The sequence below is a fragment of the Lissotriton helveticus genome, chromosome 11 (assembly GCF_964261635.1).
Source record: "Lissotriton helveticus chromosome 11, aLisHel1.1, whole genome shotgun sequence".
NCBI classification, from domain to species: Eukaryota; Metazoa; Chordata; class Amphibia; order Caudata; family Salamandridae; genus Lissotriton; species Lissotriton helveticus.
Genome location: NC_136072.1, coordinates 8,492,005 through 8,510,906, shown reverse-complemented (window position 1 = coordinate 8,510,906; position 18,902 = coordinate 8,492,005). Strand labels below are relative to the sequence as shown.

General features: G+C 51.1%; 1 protein-coding gene across 1 annotated transcript in view; it reads right to left on the bottom strand.

Annotated features, from left to right (window-relative positions):
* Window positions 1-18,658, bottom strand: part of LOC144792080 (putative cation-transporting ATPase 13A4) — a 315,751-nt gene extending 297,093 nt beyond the window's left edge. Inside the window, exon 1 of the mRNA XM_078666931.1 lies at window positions 18,488-18,658. Within this exon, the coding sequence (XP_078523057.1) occupies window positions 18,488-18,550 (63 nt within the window). The 5' untranslated portion in view covers window positions 18,551-18,658. The remainder of the gene's footprint in view (window positions 1-18,487) is intronic.
* Window positions 18,659-18,902: the final 244 nt, after the last annotated feature.

Here is an 18,902-nt window from a genome sequence, read left to right as displayed (position 1 = left end):
CCTGAAATGTCTGCCGTGCAGCATTTTTCTCATGTTTCTGGCAGCCAATCAAAGGGCTTGCTGCTGTGGGAGTCTGACGCCAGCAGGAGTGAGATGCCTAAGGGAAAGAAACCTGCTTGGGCCAATCAGAATGCTAGATTTTTAAATTGCCGCTCGGACCCAACTGTCCAAATATATAGTTATTTTTTACCCTTCATAGCTCAAAAACTACTGAACGGATGTACACCAAATCACAAAAAGCACTTTCTGCAGACCAACATCTAGCTTTCTGCCGCATTTGGTGTAATTCTGTTCAGCAGTTTTTGCTGTAGCCCTGACTCAAGAAGTCTACGGAAAATGCATAGAGATATCGCATTTTGGGACTCCTCTTTTTTCTTGGTCCCCGCTCGACGGATCACCCCAAAATTTTCCAGGAAGGAGCCGAGGTGGACGTACTTTTCTTTTTGGAAAGATTTATGAAGATTTGTAAAACGGTGTCAAAAGTTATTAGCAAACCAAAAAACAGTCTTTCTATTGAAAAACAGACCCGACTACAACTACCTAGTGGAGATGGTGACATGGATATATACACACATATACACACATTTAAGGGTTTAGCTGTGGTAGGGGTTATAGGGTGGTAAGGGTATTTATAAGGCTTAGTGGGGATAAGAGCATTGGATTGCAGGGATATTTTTAGGGTTCAGGGGTGGATAAAGGTTTTGAGCGGTAAGCGTGCCTTTAGGCTTAGGGATGGATAAGGGTGTTGGGAGGAAAAGGATATTTTTAGTGTTATGGGTTGGGTATGGGTATAGGGACTAAGGGTGATTTCAGGGTTTTTTGAGTGGGTAAGCGTTATATTCCCGGAATAGCCCCATGTAGCGAAGCAGCTTAATTTCTACATTGTCCTCACAAATAACATTCCCAAGCTGTGACCTTTGGCACAAATTTCCACGCATAACAATGTTGGTATTTGTTTCTCTGAAACTAAACTGGTTTTACATCTAGCTTCGCACAACACGATCACAATGACCTGAACATCATGTACTAATAGAATGCATTTCTACCCAAACTAACCCTTTTTAGCAACATTAGGATAATGAAAGACTGGGGAAAAAGCATAAACCTCTACCCTATACCATGAAGTTTACATGCAATAATCCCAATCTCCTTCATAAGAAAACCCATGCCGTGGACGAGCTGCGGGCTCCTGAGAATAGCTGGTATTTTTAAAATTGATTTTAATTTTGTGTTTTGAATTTGTAACCTGTTCCTAAAACTTGTATGAGATTTTGTAGCCAATAATATGGTTGGCGCTAGAAATATTGAGAGGGAGTAATAGTGAAACACCGCTAGCTGAAGCCGTTTGTCAATTTTGAATCTCTCTGTTCCATAGCAATCTGCATATTATCAGGGCATCTGTCGCGCATTCAGGCAGACAACGCTGAATTTGCAGTCTTAGATTCATTTTGCACCGTGCACCTTATTGGGGGCATTGTCATATCAATTTTGGGGCCTTACTAATTGCTCATAGATATGGAGCGGAGTGCCATTTTTACTCCATTTCCTGGAGTACCATTTTTGTCTGGAGAGCAGTTGAGTGTTTGTACGCCTGCTCCCAAAATCTCGTACATACAAAGACCCGCGACAAGGATGCACAGCAGACACGCACAGCGGATGCACCAAAGGAAAGCCCATGTGTGTACATCCTGACCACGCCCTGTGCCAGCCATGCTGCTGGTTCCCCTTCCACCCAGGTCAGTCCCCTCACTAGAGAATCACTCTCATCCCTGAATTGTGGCCCTCGCATGCATGCCTTGCCTTAGGACCTTTGTGTGGAGTGTACCTTCAACTTGGTGTGCAGGCATTGCGGTTTTACCCCAAAGGGCGTATGGGATGCTGTAGAAAGACATGAGGATGATTTACCTCCGTTCATCACTCAATCAGAATTTATAGAGCAAGGCTGCTTCGCCCATGAGGGTCTCGAGGTGCTATCAGATGATGCTGCTTGTTCTCCTATTGGTTGAACATCCACGTTTTAAAGGCTCTTCCTGAACTGCTGGAGCAATGACGAGACTCTGAGGTGCAGCGGGAGGTCAATCTAGGCCTTGACCGCCAAATGGGAGAATGAGTAGTCTCTGCCGTTGGTCTGGTGGATACGACGGGTGGCAGTTAGGGTGAACAATCCGGGTCGGAGTTTCCTGGTGGGCTGGTGAAAGGTCAAGCATTGCTTGAGGTGAGCAGGTCCTTCTTTGTTTAATGCCTTGTATGCATGGGTGAGAGGCTTGTACTGGCATCTCTTCACGACTGGTAGCCAGTGGAGTTTCCCCAAGGGGAGCGATTATGTGCCTTTGTCTGGAGAGGTTGAGGATGAGCCTGCCTCTGGGTTTTGGATCGTCTGGAGTTTCCTCATGAGTTGAGCAGTTATTCCAACAGAGGAATTTGCCATTGTCGAGTCTGCTGGTGACGAGATTGTGCGTGACAGTTGCCTTGTGTTGGTTAGGAGCCACCTGAAAATCTTTGGGAGCTTACAGAGTGTGAGGAAGCAGGTGGTGGAGACAGCGCCAACTTGCTTCTTCATGGATAGCTGGTTGTTGAGGATGCTGTGATTGTGTGCCTGTTCGGTAGGTACCGAGGTAAGGCCCGTCTCCGGGGGCCACCATTCGCTCTTCTACTGGGTGACCTTGCCTTTCCAAAGAGGAGTACTTCTGTCATTTGGTGTTGAGTTTGAGACAGTTGCTGCTCATCCAGTTGGCAACATCTTTCATGCATCTTTGGAACTTGTCGTTGATGGTTCTTGGATTGTTAGTCAGAGAGAGGATGAGTTGGTGTCATCGACATAGGAGAGGATGTTGAGTCCGTGAAGTTTGTCGATGTTGGCCAGGGGGTCTTGTATGTGTTGAAGAGGGTTGTGCTGAGGAATGAGACTTGAGGTACACCACATGTGATGTTCTTAGGGCGCGAGGAGTAGGGAGGGAGGGTAATTTTCGGTATTCTTCCTGTGAGGTATGATGCGATCCACTTGAGGGCTCCTCCTTGGATTTGGATCTGGTGGTGCCTGTTGATCAGTGTGTGGTGGCTGCATCTTACAGAACGGCGGGCTACAGATCCTGTCTCTAACTGCAGGTCTCTCCCCAAGCACTCCGCCGACATACAACTCTAACTATCTGACAACACATGGTATCTTATGTTTCTCTCCAAAACCTGGCTCAAGGAAGGGTAGAATCCGGATCATATGTACTAACCAGTGTGGAGACAAGATAGGAGGTGGCTTAGCCAATATTTTTAAGGGCCACCTTGGAAGTATTGTCCGCAACCCTGTTCCAAATCAGGAATACTGAGGGTCTTCTCTTTTATATTAAACTTATCACCTCTTTCTCCTTCACTGACATGCTAATATATAGGCCCCCTGACTGCCCCAACAGCTGGTTTCCACAGTTATGTGATGCCATTGGTTAATCATCTTAGCAATAAGACAACTTCACAGTATTGGGAGACTTTAACACACATGTGGACACCCCAAATTACTCCCAGTTGATCCAGACTTTGGAGGGCCTCAACCAAACACAACGTGTTACTGCTCCCACTCAAAGCAGGCCACAAACTGGCCCTAATCTTTTCCAATGTCACTGGGCTCTAGGCTAGCGCCCCCATTTGTGTGGTATGGATCGATCATTTCCTTGTCCCACTTTGGATTTCACGGTCCACACAACCTACTTGAAGTCAAATCTGCACCAGAAAAGAAGACAATCTGGAAGAATGTTACGAAGGAGCCCTTTGCATCATCTCTTCCATCCACTCTCCCTCCACTCACAGCCAATCCAGACAGCGACAAGTGCCTTGAGACCCTCATGAGTGAGTAGTGCGCTCTACAAATCCCTGATTGATTGATCCCATTTAATCAATGGATCTGTTTAGCATTGGATCCTATTGCACCCCTTAAATTGCACTCGGCAAAAAGAGCCAAGCCATCGGCACCTTGGTTCTCTCCTGTTCCAGAGCAGAGAAAAGTTGCTGCAAAAAGCATGAGCGCAGCTGGAGGAAGCCTAACTACCCAGGGGCTAAGCAGTCATATATGGCAGCTCTCAAATTTTCGTAAACTTACTCGGAAGTCTATGAGGAAGCGCCTTACACTACGGATTGCTAATGTCGCAAATGTCTCCAGAGAAGTCTTTAATATTGTTATGTCCTTAAATTCACCTGATGCAATCAAAAGCACCATTCTTCCTGTGCATTATCTCTGCAATAGGCGGTCAGACTTTTTTGACAAAAAGATCCCAAAACTTTACTCTGCCTTCTCTGGAACTGCCGACACAATCGACCCGCTGACTCCGCCCGCGGTTGTTTGACTTTACAATGCATTCCGTTGTAACAAATGCCTTTACCACGCATGCGTTTCAACGCAAATGCCATCACCATGTATTTCCTTTACCAAAAAATGCCTTTTACACGCATACTTTTACAACGATTTTCGTTGTTAAACTATGCATGTTAATGGCATTTTCATGTTAAAGGATATCGCCGATCCCTTCAAATTATCCCTAAAAATATACCCTTTAAATTTACCCCTGCGCAACACCACCCCCTCATTCCCCCTTACCTCTCCTCTCCATGATCTTCTGAGGTGACGTTGCACGTCGTTAAGAAGAAGCGGAAGTGTCTTTCTGTTTCCTCTAAAGACGCTGATTGCCTCCACATCATTTTTTCTCTTTATCTTGAAACAGGTGCTTTTGATGGGGTTGCCCCCCAAGCCCCCTTTTTTATACCCATGTTTTTTTTTTTTGGGGGGGGGGGGGAGAGACCCCCGTCAAGCCCCACCTTTTTGTTTTTTACTTTAGCACACATGCCTTTACTAAGTATCTCATAGTAAAAGTATGCGTGGTAAAGGCTATTCATTGTAACCACGTATGCGCTGTAATTAACCCTGGGCGTAGTGTGCGTAGTGGGGCTACGCGAAGCTACGCAAAGTGGGCGAGAAACTACACCCACCTGCGCACTTCGCGTAGCCCCACTACGCGCCGCATGCCCCCCTCCTCTACATACCTACTTTAATTAAATGGGCAAAGAAAAATAAATAAAATGCACTTACCTTGTGCACGGCGTCCCGGGGCTCCCTCTGCTCGTTCACGGCGCCGTCTGGTAACCAATGCGCATGCGCGGGCGGCCGCGCATGCGCATTTCTCGCGAGAAATGCGCATGCACGGCCGTCCGCGCATGCGCATTGGTTAGAAGACGGCGCCGTGAATGAGCAGAGGGAGCCCCGGGATGCCGCGGACAAGGTAAGTGTATTTTATTCATTTTTTGTGCCCATTTAATTAAATTAGGTATGTTCGGGAGGGCGGGAGGGAGGCGGGTGGCGGGCAACTTCGCTACGCCCAAGGAGTGGGCGTAGTGTTGCCTGCTTAGCCTACTTTGCAAAGGGCGAAGTAGGCAACACTACGCCCACTTCGTGGGCGTAGTGAAGTTGCCCGCCCAGGGTTAGTTGTAATGCTTGCGTGGTTATGGTTATGCATGGAAACGGCAGCGAAGTAGTGGCCGCCCCCCCCGCCAGTCACTTGCCCGTTCTTTCCGAGTTTTGTATTATACAGGAGGACGATTTGGTTGAAGAACTGCTTAAATGCAAATCTGGTTCCCAAAAGACTCCTGCCCCCTCATATTTTCAGACTAGCTGCACACTCGTTCAAACCTTATCATAATATGCTTTGGAACGCCTCTTTGAAATCTGGCATCTTTCTGGTTATCTGGAAACAGGCGTTCTTGCTGCCACTCTTAAACAAGCATTTGCAATGCAATAGGTCTCGCATTAGGAAAGTTTGAGCTATTGGTATTGTAAATGACAAATATTTTTTTTATGTGTTGGTTTTGAAAATATTGAAATTAATAGCTTGGTCATTTACAATGCCAATAGTTTTAACTTTCGCAAACATAACACCTATAGCATGTGTAATGCAATATGGGTTGTATTTACATGACTAAGACATATTAATATTACAAATAACAATGGCTTTTATTTTGTTTAATAATTAATAGTTAAATAAAAGGTATTGTAATTTATAATGGCAATAGCTTAAACTTTTGTAAATAACTTTTGCCAAGATTATGTTCATTGTATTTTATTGTGATGAAAATCCAAGAACAGCAGTGAAATATTAACATCTTTTTGTGACATTTGTAATAAAGCTTAAAACATTGAGAGAACATATTAGAACCAGTTGTTGTTGAATGGTTGCACAGAGTGATGTTGTGGCGTTCAGTGGTGCTGAGTGATGCTGTGGCCTTCAGTGGTGTGGGGGGGATGGAGTGGGGGATGGATGGATGGAGTGGGGGGGTGGATGGATGGATGGAGTGGGGGGGTGGATGGATGGATGGAGTGGGGCTGGATGGATGGATGGAGTGGGGCTGGATGGATGGATGGATGGATGGAGTGGGGGGGTGGATGGATGGATGGAGTGGGGGGATGGAGTTGGGGGGATGGAGTGGGGGGATGGATGGATGGGGGATGGAGTGGGGGAATGGATAGATGGATGGATGGAGTGTGATGGATGGATGGAAGGATGGAATGGGATGGATGGATGGATGGATGGATGGATGGTTGGAGTGGGGGGATGGATGGATGGATGGAGTGGGGGGATGGAGTGGGGGGTATGGATGGATGGAGTGGGGGGATGGATGGATGGATGGGTGATGGAGTGGGGGGGATGGATGGATGGGGGATGGATGGAGTGGGGGATGGATGGCTGGGGGGATGGATGTATGGGGATGGATGGATGGGGATGGATGGATGGGGGATGAGTGGGGGGGATGGATGGATGGATGGATGGAGTGGGGGGATGGAGTGGTGGGATGGATGGATGGATGGATGGATGGATGGAGTGGGGGGGATGGATGGATGGATGGATGGAGTGGGGGGATGGATGGATGGATGGAGTGGGGGGGTGGAGGGGGGGATGGATGGATGGATGGATGGATGGATGGATGGAGTGGGGGGGATGGAGTAGGGGGATGGATGGATGGAATGGGAGCATGGAGTGGGGGGATGGATGGATGGAGTGGGGGGGATGGATGGATGGATGGAGTGGGGGGGTTGGATGGAAACACTACAGAAAACATAAGCTCTTGTGAATTAGAAGGCCAAGATTACCATGGGCAGTCAGAGATGCAGGGTGAGGCAGGGCTTTAAGTGGGAATAAAAACAAGCAATGGGACCGTGACAGTGAGAAAGGAACACATAATAGTCCTAGGAAGGTCACACGTGCAAACATTTCTATTTTTAAAATTTGTATTCCATCAAAACAAAAAGCATTTATTTTACTGTCTTCTTCATGGACATACGTATGTTTGTATTTCTTAAATGTGTGATGTTACTACTTTATTGCCCATGAAACACGTTCTCTTGTAAGAGCCGCCTTTTTCCCCAGGTCTAAAAAGGGGTGCTCTGAGAACCTGTTCAACAAACCAAAGCTCTTCTTGAAGATTAGTATGAGAGGCCCCTTTCTGCCATTCTCTGTAAACAGTGGACAGCAGAATGAAAATAATTTGACTGTTTGCTTAGACAAAGGATTGGATCATATAATGTTGAAAACAGGTAGGGTTCTTCGGCGCTAAAGCGGCACCCGGTGCCATAACAGAGCCGTGAGGGCGGGGGTCGGGCAGCGTCTTTGGGTGTGGGGCAGCGGTCTCTGTGGTGGGGTGGGGCACATAACCCGGAAAGGCAGATAAGTGTTTTTGAATGGGGGCACAGACAGTGGAGGAGGGCGAGAGCTGATATGTGAGAGAAACAGAGACAACAAATGCTGGAAAGAGCAGAGACTGAAATATGTGGAAGGGAAGGACTGTGAATGGAGGGGGAGGTAGGCAAATAGAGGGAGGGAAGGACTGGGGCATGAGAAACGAGCGAGGGAGAAGGGTAGGCGAAGAGTGCAGTTTAGCTTGGAACGAGAAAAAGGAAAAAAAGGCAAACGGAGGGCTGGAAAGGAAATTAAACGAGAGGAAAGTAGAAGAGAGACGCGGAGAAGGGGAGGGAGTGTGGCAGTGTTCGAAAGGAGAAAGCGTTGAGAGGCAAAAGGGGTGACGAGGAGGGCTGGGGAGGAGCGCCAGAGGAGTGGGAGAGAAATACTGGGAAAGGAAAGACAGGAGAGGGAGGAAATGGGCTGAATAGGAGGAAGGGGGAGAAGGAAGGCAGGCATAGGAAAGAGGGACGGGCGAGAGGGAGGAGAGTTAGCGGAGGTGGGCCTAAGTCATGGGAGAGTAGGGCAGGAATGAGAGTAGAGTGAGGCTGAGAGGAGCTAGTTACACATACAAATATGTAAGCTCGTGGCTTGCTCCTTCTTCCGGTAATCGATTCCGCTTGGGCAGAGCAGAGCCGTGAGGGCGGAGGTGGGGCAGCGTCTTTGGGTGTGGGGCAGCGGTCTCTGTGGTGGGGCGGGGCACAGAACCCAGAAAGGCAGATAAGTGTTTAGGAATGGGGGCACAGACAGTGGAGGAGGGTGAGAGCTGATATGTGAGAGAAACAGAGACAACAAATGCTGGAAAGAGCAGAGACGGAAATATGTGGAAGGGAGGGACTGTGTATGGAGGGGAGGTAGGCAAATGGAGGGAGGGAAGGACTGGGGCATGAGAAACGAGCGGGGGAGAAGGGTAGGAGGAGAGTGCAGTTTAGCTTGGAACAAAAAAAAAGGATAACAAGCATTGGCTGCACGGCCGGGCCGCAAAGAACAACAAACAAGTCGGATGGGAGTGGGGGGCGGGGGAGAAGGGGAGTGAGCGAGTGGGAGGGAAGCGCTGGTGAAGCGTCGCGCTTCAAGAGCCTGGTGGGGGGGCCGGGGAGCCAGCGAGTGGGAGGGAGGAAAGGAGCATATGGGGATGGGGTGTGAGTGAGGGGGAGCATAAGCCTTTGATGGTGGTGTGCGAGGCCAAGCGCACGCCTGGGGAAGCTTCATGCTCCACTGCACAACATGCATTGTAGGAAATCCGGCTTGTTCAGAGAGTTTGTTCTAACACAATAGGTTTTGAGTAATGAATTACTCGACCTAAAAATGACAATGCAGGTCCGAGCATGCTCAATATCTTGAGACCTATCTCACTCCCGCAAAAATCTTGGAGAAATTGGGAAACCACTAACTTTCATCCTTTGTTAAGGATAATGGCCCGCTGCATGACACTGCATCGGTTTTCATGCTGGATACAGCGTGGGGACCACCATGGAAGTGCTGAATTAGTCAGAGAATCAGTGGACAGCAGTTCTAATGCCATGGTGGTGGTGTTAGACCTGTTGGTTGTGTTCGACACAGTGGCTCACTCCAACCTGTTGAACAGGTTAAGCCTATTTGGCTTTCAAAGCACAGTCTTGGCCTGCATTCGATCATTCCTGGAAGAGCGTTGCCAGCGAGTTTTTCACCAAAGTTTTTCCTCCTCTTCCAAAACCCCTGGTCTGTGGGGTGTCTCAGGGCTCTGCGCTGAGTCCTATGCTCTTCAACATCTACCTGGCCCCCCAGGTTGAATCCTGGGGAATGAAGGTAGTCTCCTATGCAGACAACACACAACTGGTGTTCACATTTCAAGAACACTCCAAGCAGCCATTTTCAAACTTAAAGACTACTTAAAAGGCATAGTCAAATGGATGGACTCAAACTCCGTAAAGATAAACACTGATAAAACTGAGGTTATTTTCTTTAACCAGAAGACCCCCCTTCTGTTAACCTTTGGTGGCAAATTGAATCCACCCAAAACAAGCATTTGCAATGCAATAGGTCTCGCTTTAGGAAAGTGAGAGCCATTGATATTGTAAATGACAATTTTGTTTAATATGTGTTGGCTTTGAAAATATATAAATTAATAGCATTGTTATTCAAAAAGCCAATAGCTTACACTTTCCTAATGCGAGTCCTATTGGCTATGGCAATGCTTGTTGGTAGCAAGCATGGACAGTGCTGTTGTGGTGCTGAGTGATGATGTGGTTGGGCTGAGTGATGTGGTGGTGTATTAGAGTAATGTGGTGGTGTATTAGAGTGATATGGCGGTGTCCCAGAGTGATGTGGTGGTGTCCCAGAGTGATATGGTGGTGACCCAGAGTGATGTGGTGGTGTTCCTGAGTGATGTGGTGGTGTCCCTGAGTGATGTGATGGTGTCCCCGAGTGATGTGGTGGTGTCCTTGAGTGATGTGGTGGTGTCCCTGAGTGATGTGGTGGTGCCCCTGAGCGGTGCCCCTGAGTGGTGTCCACGAGTGATGTGTTGGTGCCCCTGAGGGATGTGGTGGTGTCCCCGAGCGATGTGGAGGTGTTCCTGAGTGATGTGGTGGTGCTACTGAGTGATGTGGGGGTGTTCCTGAGTGATGTGGTGGTGTTCCAGAGTGATGTGGTGGTGTCCCAGAGTGATGTGGTGGTGTCCCTGAGTGATGTGATGGTGTTCCTGAGTGAATTGGTGGTGCCCCTGAGTGGTGCCCCTGAGTGACGTGGTGGTGTCCCTGAGTGATGTGGTGGTGCCCCTGAGTGATGTAGCGGTGTCCCTGAGTGATATGGTGGTGTCCCTGAGTGATGTGGTGTTGTCCCCAAGTGATGTGGTGGTGCCCCTGAGTGATGTGGTGGTGTTCCTTAGTGATGTGGTGGTGTTCCTGAGTGATGTGGTGGTGTCCCAGAGTGATGTGGCGGTGTCCCAGAGTGATGTGGTGCTGCCCCTGAGTGATGTGGTGGTGCCCCTGAGTGATGTGGTGTTGCCCCTGAGTAATGTGGTTGTGCCCCTGAGTGATGTGGTGGTGTTCCTGAGTGATGTGGTGGTGTTCCTGAGTGATGTAGTGGTGTCCCAGAGTGATATGGTGGTGTCCCAGAGTGATGTGGTGGTGTCCCTGAGTGATGTGGTGGTGTCCCTGAGTGATGTGGTGGTGTTCCTGAGTGATGTGGTGGTGTTCCTGAGTGATGTGGTGGTTTCCCGGAGTGATGTGGTGGTGTCCCTAAGTGATGTAGAGGTGCCCCTGAGTGGTGCCCCTGAGTGATGTGGTGGTGTCCCTGAGTGATGTGGTAGTGTCCCTGAGTGATGTGGTGGTGTTCCTGAGTGATGTGGTGGTTTCCCTGAGTGATGTGGTGGTGCCCCCGAGTGATGTGGTGGTGTTCCTGAGTGATGTGGAGGTGTTCCTGAGTGATGTGGAGGTGTTCCTGAGTGATGTGTTGGTGTCCCCGAGTGATGTGTTGGTGTCCCCAAGTGATGTGGTGGTATTCCTGTGTGATGAGGTGGTGTCCCTGAGTGATGTGGTGGTGTTCCTGAGTGATGTGGTGGTGTTCCAGAGTGATGTGGTGGTGTCCCAGAGTAATGTGGTGGTGTCCCAGAGTGATGTGGTGGTGTCCCTGAGTGATGTGGTGGTGTCCCCGAGTGATGTGGTGGTGTCCACGAGTGATGTGGTGGTGTTCCTGAGTGATGTGGTGGTGTACCTGAGTGTTGTGATGGTGTCCCTGAGTGATGTGATGGTGCCCCTGAGTAGTGCCCCTGAGTGATGTGGTGGTGTCCTTGAGTGATGTGGTGGTGTCCCTGAGTGATGTGGTCGTGCCCCTGAGTGATGTGGTGGTGTCCCCGAGTGATGTTGTGAAGTCCCCCGAGTGATGTAGTGGTGCTCCTGAGTGATGTGGTGGTGTTCCTGAGTGATGTGGTGGTGTCCAAGAGTGATGTGGTGGTGTCCCAGAGTGATGTGGTGATGTTCCTGAGTGATGTGGTGGTGTCCCTGAGTGATGTGGTGGTGTCCCTGAGTGATGTGGTGGTGCTCCTGAGTGATGTGGTGGTGTTTCTGAGTGATGTAGTGGTGTCCCAGAGTGATGTGGTGGTGTCCCAGAGTGATGTGGTGGTGTCCCAGAGTGATGTGGTGATGTTCCTGAGTGATGTGGTGGTGTTCCCAAGTGATGTGTTTGTGTCGCCGAGTGATGTGGTGGTGTCTCCGTGTGATGTGGTGGTGTTCCCGAGTGATGTGGGGGTGTCCCCGAGTGATGTGGTGGTGTCCCCGAGTGATGTGATGGTGTCACCGTGTGACGTGGTGGTGTCCCCGAATGATGTGTTGGTGCCCCTGAGTGATGTGGTGGTGTTCCTGAGTGATGTGCTGGTGTTCCTGAGTGATGTGGTCGTGTCCCTGAGTGATGTGGTGGTGTCCCTGAGTGATGTAGTGGTGCCCCTGAGTGATGTGGTGGTGTCCCTGAGTGATGTGGTGGTGTCCCAGAGTGATGTGGTGGTGTCCCCGAGTGATGTGGTGGTGTCCCCGAGTCATGTGGTGGTGCCCCTGAGTTTTGTGGTGGTGTCCCCGAGTGATGTGTTGGTGTCCCTGAGTGATGTGGTGGTGTTCCTGAGTGATGTGTCGGTGTCCCTGAGTGATGTGTTGGTGTCCCCGAGTGATGTGGTGGTGATCCTGAGTGATGTTGTGGTATCGCTGAGTGATGTGGTGGTGTTCCTGAGTGATGTGGTGGTGTCCCTGAGTGATGTGGTGGTGTCCCCGAATGATGTGGTTGTGCCCCTGTGTGATGTGGTGATGTCCCTGAGTGATGTGTTTGTGTCGCCAAGTGATGTGGTGGTGTCTCCGTGTGATGTGGTGGTGTTCCCGAGTGATGTGGGGGTGTCCCCGAGTGATGTGGTGGTGTCCCCGAGTGATGTGATGGTGTCACCGTGTGATGTGGTGGTGTCCCCGAATGATGTGTTGGTGCCCCTGAGTGATGTGGTGGTGTTCCTGAGTGATGTGCTGGTGTTCCTGAGTGATGTGGTCGTGTCCCTGAGTGATGTGGTGGTGTCCCTGAGTGATGTAGTGGTGCCCCTGAGTGATGTGGTGGTGTCCCTGAGTGATGTGGTGGTGTCCCAGAGTGATGTGGTGGTGTCCCCGAGTGATGTGGTGGTGTCCCCGAGTCATGTGGTGGTGCCCCTGAGTGATGTGGTGGTGTCCCCGAGTTTTGTGGTGGTGTCCCCGAGTGATGTGTTGGTGTCCCTGAGTGATGTGGTGGTGTTCCTGAGTGATGTGTCGGTGTCCCTGAGTGATGTGTTGGTGTCCCCGAGTGATGTGGTGGTGATCCTGAGTGATGTTGTCGTATCGCTGAGTGATGTGGTGGTGTTCCTGAGTGATGTGGTGGTGTCCCTGAGTGATGTGGTGGTGTCCCCGAATGATGTGGTTGTGCCCCTGTGTGATGTGGTGATGTCCCTGAGTTATGTGGTGGTGTCCCTGAGTGATGTGGTATTGTTCCTGAGCAATGTGGTGGTGCTCCTGAGTGATGTGGTGGGTTTCATGAGTGATGTGGTGGTGCTCCTGAGTGATGTGGTGTTGTTCCTCAGTAAGTGGTGGTGTTCCCGAGTGATGTGTTGGTGTCCCCGAGTGATGTGGTGGTATCCCCGAGTGATGTGGTGGTGTCCCCGAGTGATGTGGTGGTGTCACCGAGTGATGTGGTGGTGTTCCTGAGAGATGTGGTGGTGTTCCCAAGTGATGTGTTTGTGTCGCCGAGTGATGTGGTGGTGTCTCCGTGTGATGTGGTGGTGTTCCTGGGTGATGTGGTGGTGTTCCTGAGTGATGTGTTGGTGTCCCTGAGTGATGTGTTGGTGTCCCCGAGTGATGTGGTGGTGTTCCTGAGTGATGTGCTGGTGTTCCTGAGTGATGTGGTCGTGTCCCTGAGTGATGTGGTGGTGTCCCTGAGTGATGTAGTGGTGCCCCTGAGTGATGTGGTGGTGTCCCTGAGTGATGTGGTGGTGTCCCAGAGTGATGTGGTGGTGTCCCCGAGTGATGTGGTGGTGTCCCCGAGTCATGTGGTGGTGCCCCTGAGTTTTGTGGTGGTGTCCCCGAGTGATGTGTTGGTGTCCCTGAATGATGTGGTGGTGTTCCTGAGTGATGTGTCGGTGTCCCTGAGTGATGTGTTGGTGTCCCCGAGTGATGTGGTGGTGATCCTGAGTGATGTTGTGGTATCGCTGAGTGATGTGGTGGTGTTCCTGAGTGATGTGGTGGTGTCCCTGAGTGATGTGGTGGTGTCCCCGAATGATGTGGTTGTGCCCCTGTGTGATGTGGTGATGTCCCTGAGTGATGTGTTTGTGTCGCCAAGTGATGTGGTGGTGTCTCCGTGTGATGTGGTGGTGTTCCCGAGTGATGTGGGGGTGTCCCCGAGTGATGTGGTGGTGTCCCCGAGTGATGTGATGGTGTCACCGTGTGATGTGGTGGTGTCCCCGAATGATGTGTTGGTGCCCCTGAGTGATGTGGTGGTGTTCCTGAGTGATGTGCTGGTGTTCCTGAGTGATGTGGTCGTGTCCCTGAGTGATGTGGTGGTGTCCCTGAGTGATGTAGTGGTGCCCCTGAGTGATGTGGTGGTGTCCCTGAGTGATGTGGTGGTGTCCCAGAGTGATGTGGTGGTGTCCCCGAGTGATGTGGTGGTGTCCCCGAGTCATGTGGTGGTGCCCCTGAGTGATGTGGTGGTGTCCCCGAGTTTTGTGGTGGTGTCCCCGAGTGATGTGTTGGTGTCCCTGAGTGATGTGGTGGTGTTCCTGAGTGATGTGTCGGTGTCCCTGAGTGATGTGTTGGTGTCCCCGAGTGATGTGGTGGTGATCCTGAGTGATGTTGTCGTATCGCTGAGTGATGTGGTGGTGTTCCTGAGTGATGTGGTGGTGTCCCTGAGTGATGTGGTGGTGTCCCCGAATGATGTGGTTGTGCCCCTGTGTGATGTGGTGATGTCCCTGAGTGATGTGGTGGTGTCCCTGAGTGATGTGGTATTGTTCCTGAGCAATGTGGTGGTGCTCCTGAGTGATGTGGTGGGTTTCATGAGTGATGTGGTGGTGCTCCTGAGTGATGTGGTGTTGTTCCTCAGTAAGTGGTGGTGTTCCCGAGTGATGTGTTGGTGTCCCCGAGTGATGTGGTGGTATCCCCGAGTGATGTGGTGGTGTCCCTGAGTGATGTGGTGGTGTCACCGAGTGATGTGGTGGTGTTCCTGAGAGATGTGGTGGTGTTCCTAAGTGATGTGTTTGTGTCGCCGAGTGATGTGGTGGTGTCTCCGTGTGATGTGGTGGTGTTCCTGGGTGATGTGGTGGTGTTCCTGAGTGATGTGTTGGTGTCCCTGAGTGATGTGTTGGTGTCCCCGAGTGATGTGGTGGTGTTCCTGAGTGATGTGGTGGTGTCCCCCGAGTGATGTGGTGGTGCCCCCGAGTGATGTGCTGGTGTCCCCAAATTTTGTGGTGGTGTCCCTGAGTGAAATGGCGGTGTTCCTGAGTGATGTGGTGGTGTTTCTGAGCGATGTGGGGTGTCCCTGAGTGGTGCCCCTGAGTGGTTCCCCTGAGTAATGTGGTGGTGTCCCTGAGTGATGTGGTGGTGTTCCTGAATTATGTGGTGGTGTTTCTGAATGATGTGGTGGTGTCCCTGAGTGATGTGGTGGTGTCCCTGAGTGATTCGGTGATGTCCCTGAGTGATGTGGTGGTGCCCCTGAGTGGTGCCCCTGAGTGATGTGTTGGTGTCCCTGAGTGATGTGGTGGTGTTCCTGAGTGATGTGGTGGTGTGAAGGTGAGGGTGTGTGGGGGTGTGAGGTGGTGAGGATGAGTGAGGGTGTGTGAGGGTGTGTGAGGGTTGAGTGAGGGTTAGGGTGACGGGGTGAGGGTGATGGGGTGAGGGTGATCAGATGAGGGTGAGGATCTTTGAGGGTGCGGGTGAGGGTGTGTGAGGGTGAGGGTGTGTGAGGGTGATGAGGTGTGAGGGTGAGGGTCCAAAGTAAATGGTGGCTGGGCAAACATCATAAGACAGAGAGAAGAGACTGTGTGGTGACTGCGTTGGTCAGTTTCAGAATCAGGAGGGGCAGAGTCAGCACAGTCTGCGAGGGAACAACGTGTCTAGAGGCAAAACATAGCGGATGTAGCATTGCAGCTAGCAAGTTGAGTGTTTTCAAGCTGAGTGTCCCTAGAGAGATGGCAACACAGCAACAGCATGTGAGGAGCAAGGCCACTGTAAACAAGCACGGTAGGATTTCACTTTCGTCCAGAAACAAGCTCTTGGCATTGCTGTGGCAGGGGGGGTGGGGGGGTGGGCGGGGGAGCGGCAGCCTTTGAAGTCTGATGCCCAGCACAGACAAATGGTGGTGTGTTATGTGGCTGTGCACGCGCATAGATCACATGAACTCTATGCGATCCGCAGCCATTTTGGTAGACTGTTCTTTTCCGCTTACTATAATCTCGCAGGAGCAATGCGCAAGCGCATTGGCTCAGGCGAGACCTAAACGGCCTGTCGGGCAGAAATTTGGGGTTCCCATTTGATTCTGACTGAGCTCACCTTCGCAGCTCAAATCAGACATCTCTTTGATCTGCTTCCTGAAGCTCAGATAAGCCAGGAAGGTGATATATCTGCTCCTAACAGACCCGAAAATCTGTATTCCATGATTTAATTATGTATTTATGTATTTATGCATTTTTATATAGCGCGGACTTTACCCGAGGGTGTCAGAGCGCTTCACAAAAGGAACAGAAATGAAACATAATGAGAAACATTACAAAAGAACAGATTACAAAAGCATACATTACGTTACATAAGGTAATAGTGACATTTGTGAGCAAACAAAATACATGAGGTAGTCAAAAGTGCACAGGAGGAAAAAGTGACAAGTGTGCAGTTACAAGAGAAAACAAAGTATCCTTTGAGGTATAATACTGCAAAAGGTGCTAGACACTCAGGCACAAGAACAAGCGTTATGTAGTGGCATCACGTTTGGATTACGCTAACAACCTCTAGTTAGGTCTCTCCGCCTTCCTTTTCCAGCACCAGGACACTCTTGGGTAATCGCGCACTCTTAACAGTAGCTAAATAAACCAAATCAGTGAAGCATTGAGCTATCCTCAAAGCACAGTTCAGTGATCTGCGCGGTGCACGCTCTTTGCAGCAGGCACATTAACCCTCTGTACTACTTTAGGATAAAACAAAACCCTGATCCCTCTCCCGCAGGAGGATTGATCACCAGAGGTATCCTGACATTTTAATTGTTGCCTGAAAACTGCTGGACCCACAAGGAACTCTGCAGCAGGTGTTTTAAGCCCATCCGCAGAGCCATAGTGGGTGGAAGACCCTTCCCCTACGTCGCTGCCAAGGCCTGGAACAAACTCCCTGCCAACATCAGACGCCCCCCCACCCTGCACACCTTCGGGCAGAGCCTCAAGACCTGGCTTTTCGACTAATCCAGGAGCTGCATCCCCCCTCTCCCCCCACCAAGCGCCTTGAGACCTTCACGGGTGAGCAGTGCGCTTAAAATCCCCTGATTGAAGTTATTTCTAAACACAGCCCCCCCCCCCCCCCCACTAAAAAAAACCTCGACCCTGACTGAAAATAGAATCTCAGACATCTAGGCAAAGAATTCTTCAGCCCACTGTAGTTGAGCTAAATTGCTGAAAAGATTAATCTTGGATTTTTATTAAGGTACCCTAAAAACAACGGGTCCTTGCTATTCACAGAAGGCACTTAGGAGCACTAAAGTTAGGATTTTGTCTCAGTTGAACTTAAGTTTGTCTTAAATTTAACTCAAGACCAAAATTTAGGGCTCATAATCCCCTCAATGAAAATGAACTGTAACAGTATCACCCCCCCCCCCCACCCCCCCCAAGCAGAGCCGCCCCAGGGCATCTGTTGAAACAGGTAAAACCTGTAAAGAATGTCCTAGCGCCAAGAGAGGCAGAGAGGGTGACACAGCGCCTAGACTCCGGCGCCCAGAGAGGGTGACACAGCGCCTAGACTCCAGCGCTGAGAGAGGCAGAGAGGGTGACACAGCGCCTAGACTCCAGCAGAGAGGGTGACACCGCGCCTAGACTCCACAGAGAGGGTGACACCGCGCCTAGACTCCGGCAGAGAGGGTGACACAGCGCCTAGACTCCGGCAGAGAGGGTGACAGAGCGCCTAGACTCCGCAGAAAGGGTGACACAGCGCCTAGACTCCGCTCCAAGAGAGGCAGAGAGGGTGACACAACGCCTAGACTCCGGCGCCGAGAGAGGCAGAGATGGGGACACAGCGCCTGGACTCCGGGGCCGAGAGAGGCAGAGAGGGTGACACAGCGCCTAGACTCCGGCGCCAAGAGAGGCAGAGAGCGTGACACAGCGCCTAGACTCTGGTGCCAAGAGAGGCAGAGAGGGTGACACAGCGCCTAGACTCCGCAGGGAGGGTGACACAGCGCCTAGACTCCACAGAGAGGGTGACACAGCGCCTAGATTCCGGCAGAGAGGGTGACACAGTGCCTAGACTCCACAGAGAGGGTGACACAGCGCCTAGATTCCGGCAGAGAGGGTGACACAGCGCCTAGACTCCGGCAGAGAGGGTGACACAGTGCCTAGACTCCACAGAGAGGGTGACACAGCGCCTAGATTCCGGCAGAGAGGGTGACACAGCGCCTAGACTCCGGCAGAGAGAATGACACAGCGCCTAGACTCCACAGAGAGGGTGACACAGCGCCTAGACTCCGCAGAGAGGGTGACACAGCGCCTAGACTCCGGCAGAGAGGGTGACACAGCGCCTAGACTCCACTGAGAGGGTGACACAGCGCCTAGACTCCGCTCTTACCATCTCGTTCTCCTCCCCTTGGTTGAGCAGGGCATGGCGGTGCTTCTCGGGGTCCCTCTCCATCCCGGGGGTGCAGCTGCCCTCTCCCCGCTGCCTGGCAGGGGCCGGGCTCAGGAGACACGTCGTTTCGTCTTCTGCACCGGGGTTGTTTGTGGTTTCAAAATCCCGGCTCATTCTTTTTTATTTGATGAGCACACACCTTCCTGACTACAGACACGTCCTGCCCCCCCCCCCCCCCCCTCTGTGTGCGTCAGGCAGGGCCCTCAGTGCGCCTATGGAGGGGGCCCTGTGCGTGCCTGTAGAGAGAGCCCCGCGCGTGCCTGTAGAGAGCCCTGTGCGTGCCTGTAGAGAGGGCCCTGTGCGTGCCTGTAGAAGCCCTGTGCGTGCCTGTGGATGGAGCCCTGTGCGTGCCTGT